At 36.6% G+C, this 15,766-nt stretch overlaps 1 protein-coding gene across 4 annotated transcripts in view; it reads left to right on the top strand.

Moving 5' to 3' along the window:
* EXOC6 (exocyst complex component 6) overlaps positions 1–15,766 on the top strand; it is a 344,161-nt gene that overhangs the window by 255,049 nt on the left and 73,346 nt on the right. For all 4 annotated transcript variants that reach the window (XM_048218941.2, XM_026481664.4, XM_026481663.4 and 1 more), the window contains one exon: positions 15,549–15,728. In XM_048218941.2, coding sequence (XP_048074898.1) covers positions 15,549–15,728 — 180 coding nt within the window. The remainder of the gene's footprint in view (positions 1–15,548; positions 15,729–15,766) is intronic.

Raw genomic sequence — 15,766 nt, 5'->3', positions numbered from 1 at the left:
GGGACAAGGGGTATAGGATATCTCTGTACCTTTTCCTTAATTTTGCTGTGAATCTAAAACTGCTCAAAAAAATAAATTCTGTTTAAATTGAAAAAAAAAAGTGAATTCATCCATGTAATTACAAGATGAAGAAATAAAGCATTAAAAGCATTGTAGAAGCCTCCCTCATCCCTGTTCCCAGCCACTGTCTCTTCTTTTTTCAGTACTGACTTTTAACAGCATTGATTAGTATTTTCTGTTTTTGAGCTCTATTTAAAAGGAATCATGCAGAATGCATCTTTTTGTGTATCTAACTTCTATCACTCAACACAATTTGGGATATTTCATTTGTGTTATTGCATCTAGCTATAATTTGTTTCTTTTCAACCAGTGTAGCATTCCATTATAGAATTTACTACAACTTATTGTGTGAACTATAATGCCAATATTATGACTATTCAGAGACTTTTTCCTTCCTTCCTGTTTATTAACTGCATATGTGGCCTCTGAATAACTGAAGTATTACTGTATGAGTAAAATAAAATTTGTATTAATTTTTATTAAAGATATATATTCATAAACTGGTATAATACATTTTAAACTAATATAAGTAAAGTATTAGGAAGTTTTAGATTTTCTTATTTAAATTATAATTGTTACATTATTTTACATATGTAAAATTGATATACTATTGCTTTGCTAGAACACGTGTAGTATTACTTCTTGACTGATCAGTTGCATTTCAAATTCTGATATATATATAGCCTTTTGTGTTATTGGTGGATTGTTACAATTTCTTGTTTTGTTTGTGCAACTTGATTGTCATTTTGTAAAGGTGGTGCATGTAACATTTCTTTCTTTTGTTACCCATTTCCTCCAGCTTCTCCTCTTATCTGCCCTCATTAGAGAGGGCTATATAAAGTAGCTTTATGCTTGCAGCTGATTTAATACATTTGAATGACATAAAATCTTAAAAGGTAGATTAGAAAAAAGCAAAAGTTTAAATATTTATTGAATAGAATGAAGAATTAGGTCAGTTGTACAGAAAAGTAAATAGTGGGGATGCTACTTCACCAAAAACATAAAAGCTAACAAAAACAAAAGCATTTTGCAGTTCTATATAAGCAAAGGAGGAAGATCAACAAAATTTATAGACTACCTCAACTTCACTGATACATGATGGTGCTCAGCTTTGTTTTTCTGTTTATAATCAGTTAATCACGTAATTATAGCAAGTGCCTCTTATAAAGGTGGTGGAAAGCAGAAATAGAATAGGGAAGGAAATGGTTGAGGAGTACTTAAAAAAAGCTATTTATATCAGATAATTTGGAAACCTGATGACAGACAACTTAGATTACCTAAGAAGTGGCGGATGTACTACAAAGCCCCAAGCCATTCTTTAACACCTTTGAGGTCCTAAGCCCCTGAAAACCAGAAAGTTAAAGTGTAGCACCCCCCTTTTGAAAAGGAAAAGGAGGTAATTTAGGTAATTTGAGCATTAGAAAATTATCCAGTTTATAATGACCTATAATAATGCTTGATAATCTATAAACTAGATTTTAAAATTATTCAAGACTCTGATTCTAGCTCAAAACCTATACAGGCATACCTTGGAGATATTGAGGGCTTGGTTCCAGACTACTGCAATAAAGCAAATATCAGTAAAATGAGTCAGATGAATTGTTTGGTTTCCCATTGCATATATGAGTTATGTTTATACTGTACTAGAATTTGTTAAGTGTGCAATAGCTTTATGTCTAAAAAGATGTACATACCTTAATTAAAATATGTTTTATTGCTAAAAAATGCTAACCATCATTTAAGCTTTTAGCAAGGTGTAGTATTTTGCTGGTGGAGGGTCTTGCCTCAGTGTTCACGGCTGCTGATAGATCAGGGTGGTGATTGCTGAAGGTTTGGTGTGTGGCAATTTCTTAAAAAAAGAAAACAGTGAAGTTTGCAGCATGAAATGACTCTTCCTTTCATGAATGATTTCTCTGTAGCCTGCAGTGCTATTTTAGCATTTCACCTACAGTAGAGCTTTTCTTCAAAAATGAAGTCAATCCTCTCAAACACTGCCATTGCTTTATCAACTAAGTTTATGTAACAGTCTAAGTCCTTTGCCATTATTTCAGCAGTCTTCACATCTTTACCAGGAGTAGATTCCATCTCAAGAATCCACTTTCTTTGCTCATCCGTAAGAAATAACTCCTACTCCGTTCAGATTTTATATGGATGGGGTTGCAGCAACTCAGTCGCATCTTTAGGCTCTACTTCTAATTCTAGTTCTCTTGTTCTTTCTACCACATCTGCAGTTACTTCCTCCGTTGAAGTCTTGAACCCCTCAAAGTTATCCACGAGGGCTAGAATCAGCTTCTTCCAAAATCCTTTAAATGTTGATGTTTTGACCTCTTCCCATGAGTCATGAATGTTCTTAATGGCATCTAGAATGGTGTATACTTTACAGAAAGTTTTCAGTTGAATTTGCCCAGATCCATCAGAAATATCACTACGTATGGCAGCTATAGCCTTACAAAATGTATTTCTTAACAAGAATTGAAGGCCAAAATGACTTCTTGATTTATGGGCTTCAGAATGGATGTGATGTTAGCGGGCATGAAAACAGCATTAATCTTGCGCATCTCCATCAGAGCTCTTGGGTGATCGGGTATATTGTCAAAAAGCAGTGATATTTTTGAAGGAACCTTTTTCCTGAGCGGTAGATCTCAACAGTAGGCTTAAAATATTCAGTAAGCCTGTGGTAAACAGATGTGCTGTCACTCAGGTTTTGTTGTTCCATTTATGGAGCACAGGCAGAGTAGGTTTAGTATTAAGAGCATGAGGATTTTTGTAATGGTAAATGAGCACTGGTTTCAACTTAAAGTCACCAGCTGCGTTAGCCCCTAACAAGAGAAGTCAGCTTGTCCTTTGAAGCTTTGGAGCCAGGCATTGACTTCATTCTAGCTATGGAAGTCCCAGATGGCATCTTCTTCCAATATAACACTGTTTCCTCTACATGGAAAAATGTGTTGTTGAGTACTGCCACCTTCATTTCTTAGCTAGATCTTCTGGATAACTTGTAGTTCTGTGTCAGCACTTGCTGCTTCACCTTGCACTTTTTAAAACAGGTTTATTTATTTAATTTAGAGAAAGATTGACAGTGGGTTAAGAGGCAGAGGGGGAGGGAGAATCCTGAAGCAGACTCCCTGCTGAGCGTTGAGCCCCACATGGGTGGGGCTTAATCCCAGGACACCAAGATCATGACCTAAGCCGAAATCAAGAGTTGGCCACTCACCTGACGGAACCACCCAGGGGCCCCACCTTGCATTTGTATATGATGGAGACAGCATCTTTCCCTAAACCTCATGAACCAACCTCTGCTATCTTCCAGCTTTTCTTCTTCACCTTTCTCAGGCTTCACAGAATTGCAGAGAGTTAGGGCCTTGCTCTGAATTAGGTTTTGGTTTACGGGAATGTTGTGGCTGGTTTGATCTTCTATTCAGACCACTAAAACTTTCTCCTTATCAGCAATAAGGCTGTTGTGCTTTCTTATCATTTGTGTGTTCACTGGAGTAGCACTTTTAGTTTCCTTCAAGAACCTTTCCTTTGCATTCACAACTTGGCTGTTTGGTGCAAGAAGTATAGCTTTTGGCCCATCTTGGTTTTCAACATGCTTTCTTCACTTAGCTTAATCATTTCCAGCTTTTGATTTAAAATGAGAGATGTGTGACTCTTCCTTTCACTTGAACACTTGAGGCCCTTGTAGGGTTATAAATTGGCCTAATTTCAATATTCTTGTATTTCAGGGAATAATGAGGCCTGAGAACAGGGGAAGGGATGTGGAATGGTTGATTGATGGAGCAGTCAAAACACATACAACATTTAATCACTAAAATCATTGACTTATAAGGGCGCCATTCTTGGTGCCCCACAGCAATTACAATAGTAACATCAGAGATCACTGACCGGGGCACCTGGGTGGCTCAGTCAGTTAAGTAGGCTACCTTTGGCTCAGGTCATGATCCCAGGGTTCTGGGATTGAGCCGCACATTGGGTTCCCTGCTCAGTGGAGAGCCTGCTTCTCCCGCTCCCTCTGCCCCTCCCCCCACTCGCACTCTTCCTCTCTCTCAAATAAATAAATAAAATTTAAAAGAAAAAAGATCACTGACCACAGATCACCATAAGAAATAGAATAATAATGAGAAAGTTTGAAATATTGGGAGAACTATCAAAATGTGACACAGAGACCCAAAATGAGCAAATGCTGTTGGAAGAATGGTGTGGATAGACTTGGCTTGATGTGGGTTGCCCCAAACCTTTAATTTGTAAAAAATGTAGTATCTGTGAAGCACAATAAATGAAGTACGCAAGTACCACCCTTTCCTGTATATCGCTAGAAGTGAAGTAGCTGTATAAGGAATTAGGTTGTTCTAGGACAGACTGCTTTGATAAGGAGTAAGAAATAAAATATTTTGTCCTGTCTAAAGTAAAGCTTTAGGGGTGCCTGGGTGGCTCAGGCAGTTAAGCATCTGCCTTCAGCTCAGGTCATGATCCCAGGGTCCTTGGATCGAGCCCTGCATTGGGCTCCCTGCTCAGTGTGGAGTCTGCTTCTCCCCCTGCTTTTGCTCTCTCTCTCTGTCAAATAAATAAATAAAATCTTTACAAAAAATAAAAAATTTTAAAAAATGAAGTAAGGCTTTAGCCAGTAAGGTTCTGATTGTGTCCCAAAAGACATTCTTGTGAACAAAGTGATAATTGCTTGGAAGTTGTTTTTTTTTCCTAAACTTTATTTAGTTTTGGCTTGGGATGATGTATTAAATGATATTTACTGAGCAAAAATATATTTCTGTTGCACTGTGCTAGTTGCTGAACTGGGATGGTTCTTAACCACTAGAATTTTTTAATCAAAAGGGCAAATAACTACGAAGAATAATTACAGTGTATAATAAGTAAATAAATTTGATCCTGGGGCGCCTGGGTGGCTCAGTCGTTAAGCGTCTGCCTTCGGCCCAGGGCATGATCCCAGGGTCCTGGGATCGAGCCCCGCATCGGGCTCCCTGCTTTGCTGGGAGCCTGCTTCTTCCTCTCCCACTCCCCCTGCTTGTGTTCCCTCTCTCGCTGGCTGTGCCTCTCTCTGTCAAATAAATAAATAAAATCTTTTAAAAAAATAAAAAATAAATTTGGTCCTACAGACATATTTGATTTGGTTTTGTACAGCTTTGAATTTGAATACCTTTAGATGAGATTCGTGCTTTATAACCATCCTGCCTGCCACAATCACCTTGCCTGACATATTCATTCATGTTACCTTCCTGGACCTTGAAGACATTTGCAATCAGGAGATGGGGGGAAGGGAGGAACTGGTGTAAACCCATTCACAGAAGCTAGAAAGCAGAGATACTGAACTTAAAATACAGTTACCCAGAAGAAGGAATATAAAATCATATTTATTCATTTTGTATTAATAAGCGTGCATAGTATATTTAAAAGTCAGCTTTGGTTTCATTGTGTTTTGAATGGTTATTCTGGAGAAAAATATAATTTATTCTAGAATAAGTTGGTGTCAGGTTCCTTAAATTTCTGTTTTTAGCTTCTTAATCCCTCAACTGGGCCGTAGCTTTGTATGTGATACTTCAGCTTATATTATCTAACTCTAGTTATTGTAAGAAGTGCTTTGGATTTACTCCATGGTAATTGTCTTGGTATAATTAACTATAACTCCTACAGTAACCTGTATCTCTAAGGGAACATATAATAGACTATTTATGACCTGCTAACTTTAGAACTATGAGATTATGCATCCGTGACTTATTCTCTATATTGACTATGTTCTTTTATGAAGAAAAACCTTTTAAAGAGATTTCTAAACTTTATGAAAGCTTCAGGTCTTCTAATTAATGTAAGTTTTCCTTGGCTTTTTACATTTGACTTCTTAATCCATTATGGAGCAGATCTCAAGTTTTGTTTAATCCAGAGTGTTATTAAGTCATAATATATGACTTGTGTGTGTATAAGGCACAGTACATATCCTAAAACCAACAACTTCTGTTTTTTAATGATAGTATTATAGTATAATGAAAAAAATCTGGTGAAAAGTAGCCATTTCACTAAATTAATTTGAAGCATAAGCAAGCAAATCATTTTTTGTTTTTTGAATGATTTTAGGTACCAAATATGAAAATAAAACAACTTCCCCTGATCATCACAATGACATCTAAAATATTTAAATAAAAAAAAATTTCTTAAATTGCATCTTCTTTCTGCCTAATTTTTTACAGTGGTAGTACCATTTTCTTGCCTCCTTTCCTGGAAAATCTGTAGTTATCTTAGATGGATTTCTTTTTTACTGCTGCAATCACACTCTTTCCCCATCATAACTAATTACTAGGGTTCTGTGTTTAGTCATGCCTACTTTTTCCTCCTCGGTTTACAGTGGCAGTAGTGAAAGTGGCTAATGAGTTAGATGGTAAATGCTACTAATATTTCTAGATCAAGATCATAGATTATTAGAGCATCATTTCTTGAATGAGTGCAGGAAGAAAATAGCTAGAGAGGGTAACTACTTCGTTTTGACAGCCCCAACTTCATTTCTGGCTTAAATTTTTAAGGATCAGAAAAATGTCAAGAAATGTTTCCCTTGCTCCAAGTGAGTGATATTACATGTTAACCTTTTTTTTTTTTTGACATATCGAATAAAATGTTTTAAATAAGATACTTGTATTAATCAGGGCTGTTAACAGAAAATTGACAAGAACTGACAGAAAAACCAACTCATACTGCCTTAAACAATAAAGGGAAATTTTTAGCTAAATGTACCTGGAATTCCAAGAATAGGCAAGATTTCATGTGAGGCTGAAGCCCATTGCTCAGCAGATGTCACGAAGGACCCAGTTTCTCTATTCCTCCTTCAGCTCTTCTTGGTAATATTGGCCTCATCGTCAGGCTGTACGTGGTGCCCCAGCAGCTGTAGGCTCTCTCTTTCTGATAACAAAATGGCTGCCCAGTTACAGTTCCAAACCTTATATCCTCATGCCCTGTCGTCTAGAGGAAGAGTAAGTGGGTCCCTCTACTAGCTGCTATGGAACACCCTGTGGGTAAGAGGGTGATAATTGCTAATTGACCTAAATTCATCAGGATTCATCCTTGGGGCTAGATATAGGTTCAGTCCAATCTAGATCAGATAGAGCTGTGGAAGGGGACAGTGATTTTCCAAAATACATTGGGGACTGTTCCAAGAAGGGGCAATGGGTGATAGACACTAAATCATAGATGTTTCCTAAAATGTTTAGCTAGTATGACTTAACTTCTATGTAAAACGCACATGTTCATGTTCCAGGAGGTCTGGGCTGGAGTTTGTGTATGTATATGTTTTTAAAAATTCCTTAGGTAGCTCTGTTGCACACCTGTGGCTGAAAACCACTGATAGTATGATAACATTTAATTCTTAACATATTGAAATGAAAAATAGTTCTCAAATTATGCTAGATTTCTGCCTCCAGAGGGCGCTGTTTCTTTAACAAGCAGAGGAAGAATTAATTGCTTTGTTTATAAGCTAAATCTTTTTTAAAAATTAATTTAGGAGTTAGTTGATCTTTTCCTGACTTTTTGGTGAGGTCATAGGATTGAGAGTATTTTGGTTTCAACTATGGTAGAACTTACTAGGAAGTCCAAACTAATTTTCTTAGTGTCTAAATTACAGTTAGAAATAATTTTTAGAAATGTCTTAAATAATTGTGTATTCTCGTGTATAAATACAAGAAAAGTTACAATGAAAACTTTTTGTTTCTTTCCTTGCTCTTGTTCTTTGAAAATAAAATGTAGTGAGTCAGTTCATGTGTTCATGTACATGTTTTCTAATGATTATCTTTGCCTGAATTACAAAGCAAGCAGAATCCTTAACCCTTAGCAAGGTTCTTTCAGGTGTTGAATTTATAACATGTTCCTGCCTAAGACTACTGTCTGAAATTTTTCTTTCACATAGCACAGCTACCTACTGCCTCAGATTTCTTTGTTTGCTATTATACCCTGTGGAAAGTGCTAATGAACTTTTAAAAAATATAAATACCCCTACCCCAAATTACATTTATTATGTTGAGAAAAGTCATCTTAACTTGGATAGTTTTTGGGAAAAGTGGAACCTGCTCTTGGCATCATTTCAAAAAAATAGATTATAGCTGACTTCAACAATATAGGGGTTAGGGATGCTGAGCTCCCCCCACCCCCCACCCCCTCCCCACAGTTAAAAATCCATGTATAAATTTTTTTTAAATAAGCTCTACATCCAATGTGGGGCTTGAATTCGTGACCCCAAGATCAAAAGTCGCATGCTCTACCAACTGAGCCAGTCAGGCACCCAAAAATCCATGTAACTTTTGACTTCGCCCAAACTTAACTAATAGCCTACTGTTAACAGGAAGCCTTAATGATAACAGTCAGTTAACATATATTTTGCATGTTATATGTATTATATACTGTATTCTTACAATAAAGTAAGCTAGAAAAAGGAAAATACTAAGAAAAATCATAAGAAAATACATTTACAGTACTGTATATATGTTTATTTTTTAAAAATTGTATATAAGCAAACCCATGCAGTTTAAACCCGTGTTGTTCAGTGGTCAACTGTAATTAGCAGAGCTCTAGATAGTAACAACAAAAAGGAATAAATAAATTTGTGGTTTATTTTTCTTAGTTCCTTTTCAGAAAATTAGTGGGCTTTGAATCACTTTATCCAGAAAGCATATAATTATAATAAATTTATTCCACTATAATGTGAATGGTTTCATCATCATTCTTATAATTTTTCTTTCGTCAGATACATACAGGGTTTTTCCCTCATGACTTCAAAATTTCTAGGTATTTGGTTTCTCTCTCCATCTCAACTTTTGGTTAGTGTTTTAATTGTCCCAAATTGCTTTTAAAAAATCCAGGAAAATGTGAAATAATATCTTCTTTATTTTAATAAAATTCTATATAGTAAAAAGGGTAATCAAGTGTATCACTGGGGAGTCTGGCTGGCTCAGTCAGAAGAGCATGCAACTCTTAATCTTGGGATTGTGAGTTCGAGTCCCATGTTGGGTGTAGAGATTACTAAATAAATAAATAATAAACTTGGATTTTAAAGGTATAGCCATTTAAAAATTTATATATATAAAGTTTTACCAAGTACTTTAGCTCTATGAGTTTGAAGGAGAGGAGTCTCTTGAAACTGATTTTTAAAATTTTGTCAGACATCTCTTTCCCTTCCTGCCTATGTGAGAGGCATCCCAGAAAAGCAAGAAAAATCATATAGAGCAGTTTGAGTACAGATAGGTGTAGTAAAGGATAGGGGCCATCAGACTCCAAGTTGTCTTTGCCTTGTGATAGAAAGAAAGTGTGCTGAGTATTATGGAATAACTAGAGGGTTCTGAGTTTTAGGCTGCCTTCTGGAATAGCAGTCTAGCTTCATCTCTATAGTGATCTATATTTATCTGCTTAGATTCGGTAATGGTGGGACACCTAGGTGGCTCAGTCGGTTAAGCATCTGCCTTTGGCTCAGGTCATGATCCCAGGGTCTTAGGATCAAGTCCTGCATTGGGCTCCTTGCTCAGCAGGGAGCCTACTTCTCCCTCCGCCTGCTCTCCCTATCACTCCACCTGCTTTCCCTATCACTCCACCTGCTTGTGTTCGCTTGCTTGCTCTCTCTCTGAGAAATAAATAAATAAAATCTTAAAAAAAAAAAAAAAAAGATTCCGTAATGGTAGTGAGACACGAAGTAGAGTGAGCTGATTGTGAACACTGGGGCAAAATGCAAAGTGGTAAATAAACATTTATATTGTTTTGAGAAATTGGCATTTAAGTGGTATCAATAAAAATGTGTTATGGTGTAGTTCTGTGGGCTCTAAGCATTTGCCATCTTGGATATCTGTTCCCAATGCTGGTGTGTTAGAGATATATATTACTGCCGTGGCTAATGCACATTAAATGTGACCCCCTTTTTCATTTCTCTCCCATTTCATTAAAAAAAAAATCCTGTGAATGTTTAATACCTGATGTTTTTCTCCGTTACATGTAGGTAGCTAACAGTAAGTTAAGCTAACTTGGGCAATTTGGATGGCTTGGGGTTTCAATTTGCTGGTTGTTTCCATGCAGTTCACTCAGTAAGCATTTGTTGAGCATTACGAGGTACCCAACACTAACGAGTATAGGGAAACAAGCATTTTTTTTTTTGAACACCTGGCTGCCAAGTACTGTTAGGTATATTACATTAATTACAGAAGATCGCTCGAAACAGCACTCCGAGGTTGTGATGATGATTCTCTTTTCATAGATGAGAAAAATAGGATTTACAAAAGTAATCTGCTCAAGATGTAAAGATAAGTGGAAATCAAACCATCCCGTTTTCTCAAACGCATCCTGTTTTCTCAAACCCATAGTGCATATTCTTTATGGGCCATTTCTCCATTATTCATTATTAGTAAGATGGTGATATTTATTTATTTATTTATTTATTTATTTATTTATTTATTGAAGATGGTGATTTTTAAAATGGCTTCAGATTCCTTGACACTTCTCTTATGGAAAAGTAGGGATCTGTGTCCCCTCCCCTTGAATCTGGGCCAGCTGGCGACTGCTTTAACTAGTAGGGTACAGTGGAAATAATGTTGTGAGACTTCTGAGGCTAGGATTTAAATGGCAATGGCACTTCCACCTTATTCTAGTTATTCCAGGCATGGAACACACATGCTTGGAGGCCTGAGGTGCCATGTAAGAAGGCCAGGTACCCTGCAGCCACTGTGTTGTGAGGAAGCCAAGCCAGGCTACCCATCCCAGGTGCCAGAACCTCCAGATGATTCCAACCCCCAGCTGAGGTCTTAGATGTAGTGGAGCAAAGTTATCTGCACTGTTCCCTGTCTGCATTTCTAACCACTAGAACCTTTAAGCATAATAAAATGCTTGTTATTTTAAGCCACTAAGATTTGGGGTAGCTTGTTACTCAGTAATAGTAACTGGATCAGCAAGTGGCATAAAGCTCTTTTCCAGCCCACATGGTCTCTCCTTTTTTGCTATACTATTACTAGACATATACCCAGCACTAATTTGTTAGTATTGATTCATTCTGTGCTTGTTTTATTTGCGGTAGTTTTCTTTTCCAACTAGGTTATATATAAACTTAAAGGCGGGAATTTTAGCAAGTACTCATCTATTGCCTACTCTTTTGCAAGCAGTATTCTAGGTGAACAAAAACAGACACAAATTTCCTGTTTTAATGGAGTGTAGTTGTCAATGGATGTTTTGTAGCTACATTACTCAGAGTACCAAATTTATAGTGGCCAATAATGTGTTCTTGATAAGCGCTGATGTTAAGCTTCTCAGTCTTCAGGTTTTTCTGAGTAAATTTGTATTGCCTTAAAAATTTTAATAGATACTAACAGGTTAAGTTCCTAGAAATAACTATTTTGGGTCAGAACTAATTTGCTACTCACATAGGTAGTAGTGCTTCAGTAAAATTTCAGTCAATGACATTAATATTAGCTTATCTTAAATTCCTGTTTTACATAACGTAGTGTTTATTTTTACTTTATTCTGTAGTTTAGGAGAGACGCTGTGCAAAGTTTGTATTGTCTATGTCCAATTTGTATTAGGTCTCTGAGTGGGGAGAGAAGAAGAATCTTTCTTGGTATTCCCATTCTAATCATGCTATGAAAACAGGCATGCAGATGGGAAGATGAGTACCAGTAGTTGCTTTTCTTTCAGTCCAGTGTGGCAGTGAGTAGCAAGTGGTTAGATATTGTGAAAATTGGGGAGGGAGGTGAAAAAGCATCAAAATGTGAAAATGGCACATTTTGAATGTTCACGTTTACCTTCTCTTACGTGTTCTCCTGAAAATTTCTTAAGGCACACAAACCAAAATACCTAGTAAAGGTCCCTGACATCCTCTCCATCAAGATTTTAATCAAATAAGTAGTAATTATTTCCTTTTTTGTTTACTCAGGATGCTTTGTTAAACCTGTACTGCAGCACTCGTCATATTTTGTGATACAACCGTGCCTAGTGGATGCTTGAAACCTTGAATAGTACCAAACCCTATATGTATTGTTTTCTCCTATATATCATAGCTGTGATAAAGTTTAAGTTATAAGTTAGGCACAGTAAAAGATTAATACCTAATAATAAAATAGAACAATTATAACAGTGTACTGCAGTAAAAAGTATGTGAATGTGGTCTTTCTCTCTCAAAATACCTTATTATACTTACCCTGTACCTCCCCTTCTTTTTGTGATGATGTGAGATGATAAAATGCTGATGTGATGAGAGGGAGTAAGGTGAATGATGTAGGCATTGTGACATAGTGTTAGGCTGCTGTTGACCATCTGGTGGTATGTCAGAGGAGGAGCTTCTGCTTCTGGACTGTGGCTAACTGTGGGTAACTGCAGAAAGTGAAACTGTAAGTTAAGGAGGGGCGACAGTATTGTATCTCTCCCTGGATTGTGATATCCTTGAGGGTGGAAGCAGTCTTACTCATCTCAATGTAGTCTTATAGTGATCTTTTTCATAGACATGAAATAAACTGTATATTAGATTAAACCACATTCAAATAGAGTATGTGACTACTAATGGTTAGTGATACTGAAGTCTCCTCTTAGTCAAAAATCTAAATAGGTATTAGTTTTGTCAGAAGTGTTACATTGTCAACCCCAACCCCCCAAATCAAATTAAATTTAGCTCTCATGCTTTACTGTTCAGGATGGTAAGTTGTTCATCTTCCTTAAGGTGTTTGTACAAAGTATTCCAGGGGCTTGTGCAGCACTCCCCCCAAAAACCCAAAAAAACAAAAAAACCTGAGAGAAAGGCAGAGATCGTTCCAGTTTTAAGTTTCAAGATGCTCCATAAATTTATTTGAGTCTTTAAGAGAAAACTTAGAAATGGGGATCTTGTGCCTTGGTTCCAAAGACCACAATGCCTAGTCTGCAGTTCCCCAGTCTCCCTCATGCCATTCTTTCAGAGTACTGTTGTCTGAGTGAGAACCCACAATCACCATTTCTTCTTTTTCTAGTTTCTTAAGGTGAAAGTTTAGGTGATTGATTTGAGATCTTATTTCTTTTTTTATATAGGCATGCATACTGTAAATTTTTCCTAAGTACTGCTTTCTTTAAGCCCCATTAGTTTTGGTATTGTGTTTTTCTGTTTGTTTTGTTTTTGTTTTATCTCAAAATATTTTCTGATTTTGATCTTGATTACTTCTTTGACCCGTTGGTTATGTAATGGAACTATTGTTTAATTTCCACATATTTGTGAATTTCCCAAATGTCCTTCTGTTACTAATTTCTAATTTCATTCCATTGTGTTTGAAATACATACTTTGTATGATTTCAGTCCATTTAAGGCTTTTTTTATGGCCTAACATACACCCTATTCTCAATAACATCCCATGTGCACTTGGAAAATAAAGCAAGCTCTACTGTTTTTGAGTGGGATATTCTATGGATGTCTGTTAAGTCTAGTTTGTTTATATTGTTGATCAAATCTTTTTCTTCTGCCTGCTCAAATCTGTTGAACCCCTGTAATAATTTTTTCATTTTATTTATTGTACTTTTCAATTGCAGAATTTCTATTTTTAAAAAAATTTGTCTTTTTTTTATATTCTATTTTTTGAGGCATTGCTGTATTTTCCTTTAGTTCTTTAGATGTGGTTTCCTATAGTTCTTTGGACATATTTTAAATAGCTGATTTAAAGTCTTTGTCTTGGGGCACCTCGGTGGCTCAGTTGGTTAAGTGCCTGACTCTTGGTTTCAGCTCAGGTCATGATTTTAGGGTTGTGAGATTGAGCCCCGTTTCAGGCTCCCTGCTCAATTGGTAGTCTGCTTCCCCACCCCCCACCGCCCCAGCTCATGCACTCTCTCAGGGGAAAAAAGAAAAAAGAATAGATCTTTAAAAAAAAAAGTCTTTGTCTTATAAGTCCGATGACTACCTCCTCAGTAAGAGTTTCTGTTGATTGCTTTTTTTTCCCTGTGTGTGGGTCATACTTTCTTGTTACTTTGTGTCACTTACAATTTTGTTGAAAACACAACACTTAAATAATATATTGTGGTAATTCTGGAAATCAGATTCTCCTCTCTTCCCAAGGTTTGTTGTTTGTTGTTTTTTCCTAGTGGTTGGCTGGTTGTGACTTTTCTGAATTAATTCTATAAACTCCATATTCTTTTTCCTCTGTGACCACTGAAGTCTCTGCTTGGTTAGCTTTGTGGTGAGCTAATGATTGCACACAGATTTCCTTAGAATCCTGGAACCAATAAGTTCCCCAGTCTTTGCTGAAGAACTCTGTGTGTATTGGGGCATACCTTCAACACTCAGGAATTTGACAACTCTGCTTTAGCCTTCACTTCCTGCTTGCACAGGGCTTCAAGGTCAGTCATAGGTGAGAGTTCAGAGTCTTCTTCTGCTTCTGGACTGTGGTCTTTTCTGAGTTGGTGCACAGCCCTACACATGTACATAGTCTTCTAGATTCCCTGGACTATGTCGGAGCCTTTCAGAGTTATCTATGGATATCTCATTCCCCAGTTTTTCCTTTAAAAAGCTTTTTAGTTAGCTGATTGTGTGCCCTGTTATGCACTGCCTCAGGCATATGTGATGTTAAACAATTGCCTTTAATTATTTTCAATGAATGTCCGCAGAGAAGAGATGTTTTGCACTGGACAGGCCCCAATTTAAATAAAATTAAAACATCCCCATAAGTGGGGTCTTCCAAGGAACCATCAGATAGTTGAAATAATGATAATTCTCTGGGAATGTGCTTTTGAAGGATCTCCAACCCCGTTTGGTCCCCTTTGATGACTGTCAGACTATTGGTTTATAAAACAGTTGTGGGATGTTGATTTTCAAGGACACTGTGGAGCTGGAGCAGGGGAGGAAAAATGGAAATAAGGGTACATTAAAACCCTGTAGAGCTCGTTTTCTCCCCAAGATACAGCTCTTTTTCTTGAATGAACACTGCTTAGATTGCTGCAAGTTTTGAATTAATTTCCAGAGTTCTAGAAAAGTTGACTTTGACAATTTTTCCTAGTTTTCTTGTTGCTTTTGTGAAGGAGAGAATGTTTGGAGATCTTTGCTGTGGTGTTTTTGCATCATTCCCATCCTTTCTTTTTCCTCCTCTGAGAAGTTAACTATCTCTTTTCTTTTCTTTTTTTCCTCTTCAACTTAAAACACCAGCAACTATTCCATTTTTTCTGTGACCATCCGACTTTATTTTTCTCAGTCAGTGGACAGGGGTGGTCTTCTGTGTTCTGTTTTTTCATTCTGTTTCTCCTAAGGGACTTCTTAAAGCTGTGAGAACAATTCAGAATTAATAACTCATAAATTATCCTACCACATAAAGATGAAAAGGTGATAATGAGGTTGGGGGGGAGTATGGTGTCAGTCAAATAGACTACTATCAGCCAAAAAAAACAGTAGTTTTCTTGGACTTCAAATAAATGACTAAAATAATAGACCAAGGAAAAATATAAAATAAATTATAGAATTTTAAAAAAGCTTTTTCTGTTATCTGCTTCTATAACTATTTCTTGTTTTTTATTGTTTTGTTCCTCATCAGGATGCCCGACATGCAGCAGAAGGAGAAATATATACCAAGCTTAATCAAAAAATTGATGAATTTGTTCAGCTTGCTGATTATGACTGGACCATGTCTGAGCCAGATGGAAGAGCTAGTGGTTATTTAATGGATCTTATTAATTTTTTGAGAAGCATCTTTCAAGTGTTTACTCATTTGCCTGTAAGTATAAAAAATTTCAAAATAGTGTATTATAGTTT

The sequence above is a fragment of the Ursus arctos genome, unplaced genomic scaffold (assembly GCF_023065955.2).
Source record: "Ursus arctos isolate Adak ecotype North America unplaced genomic scaffold, UrsArc2.0 scaffold_7, whole genome shotgun sequence".
NCBI classification, from domain to species: Eukaryota; Metazoa; Chordata; class Mammalia; order Carnivora; family Ursidae; genus Ursus; species Ursus arctos.
This window is presented reverse-complemented; position numbering and strand designations above follow the sequence as displayed.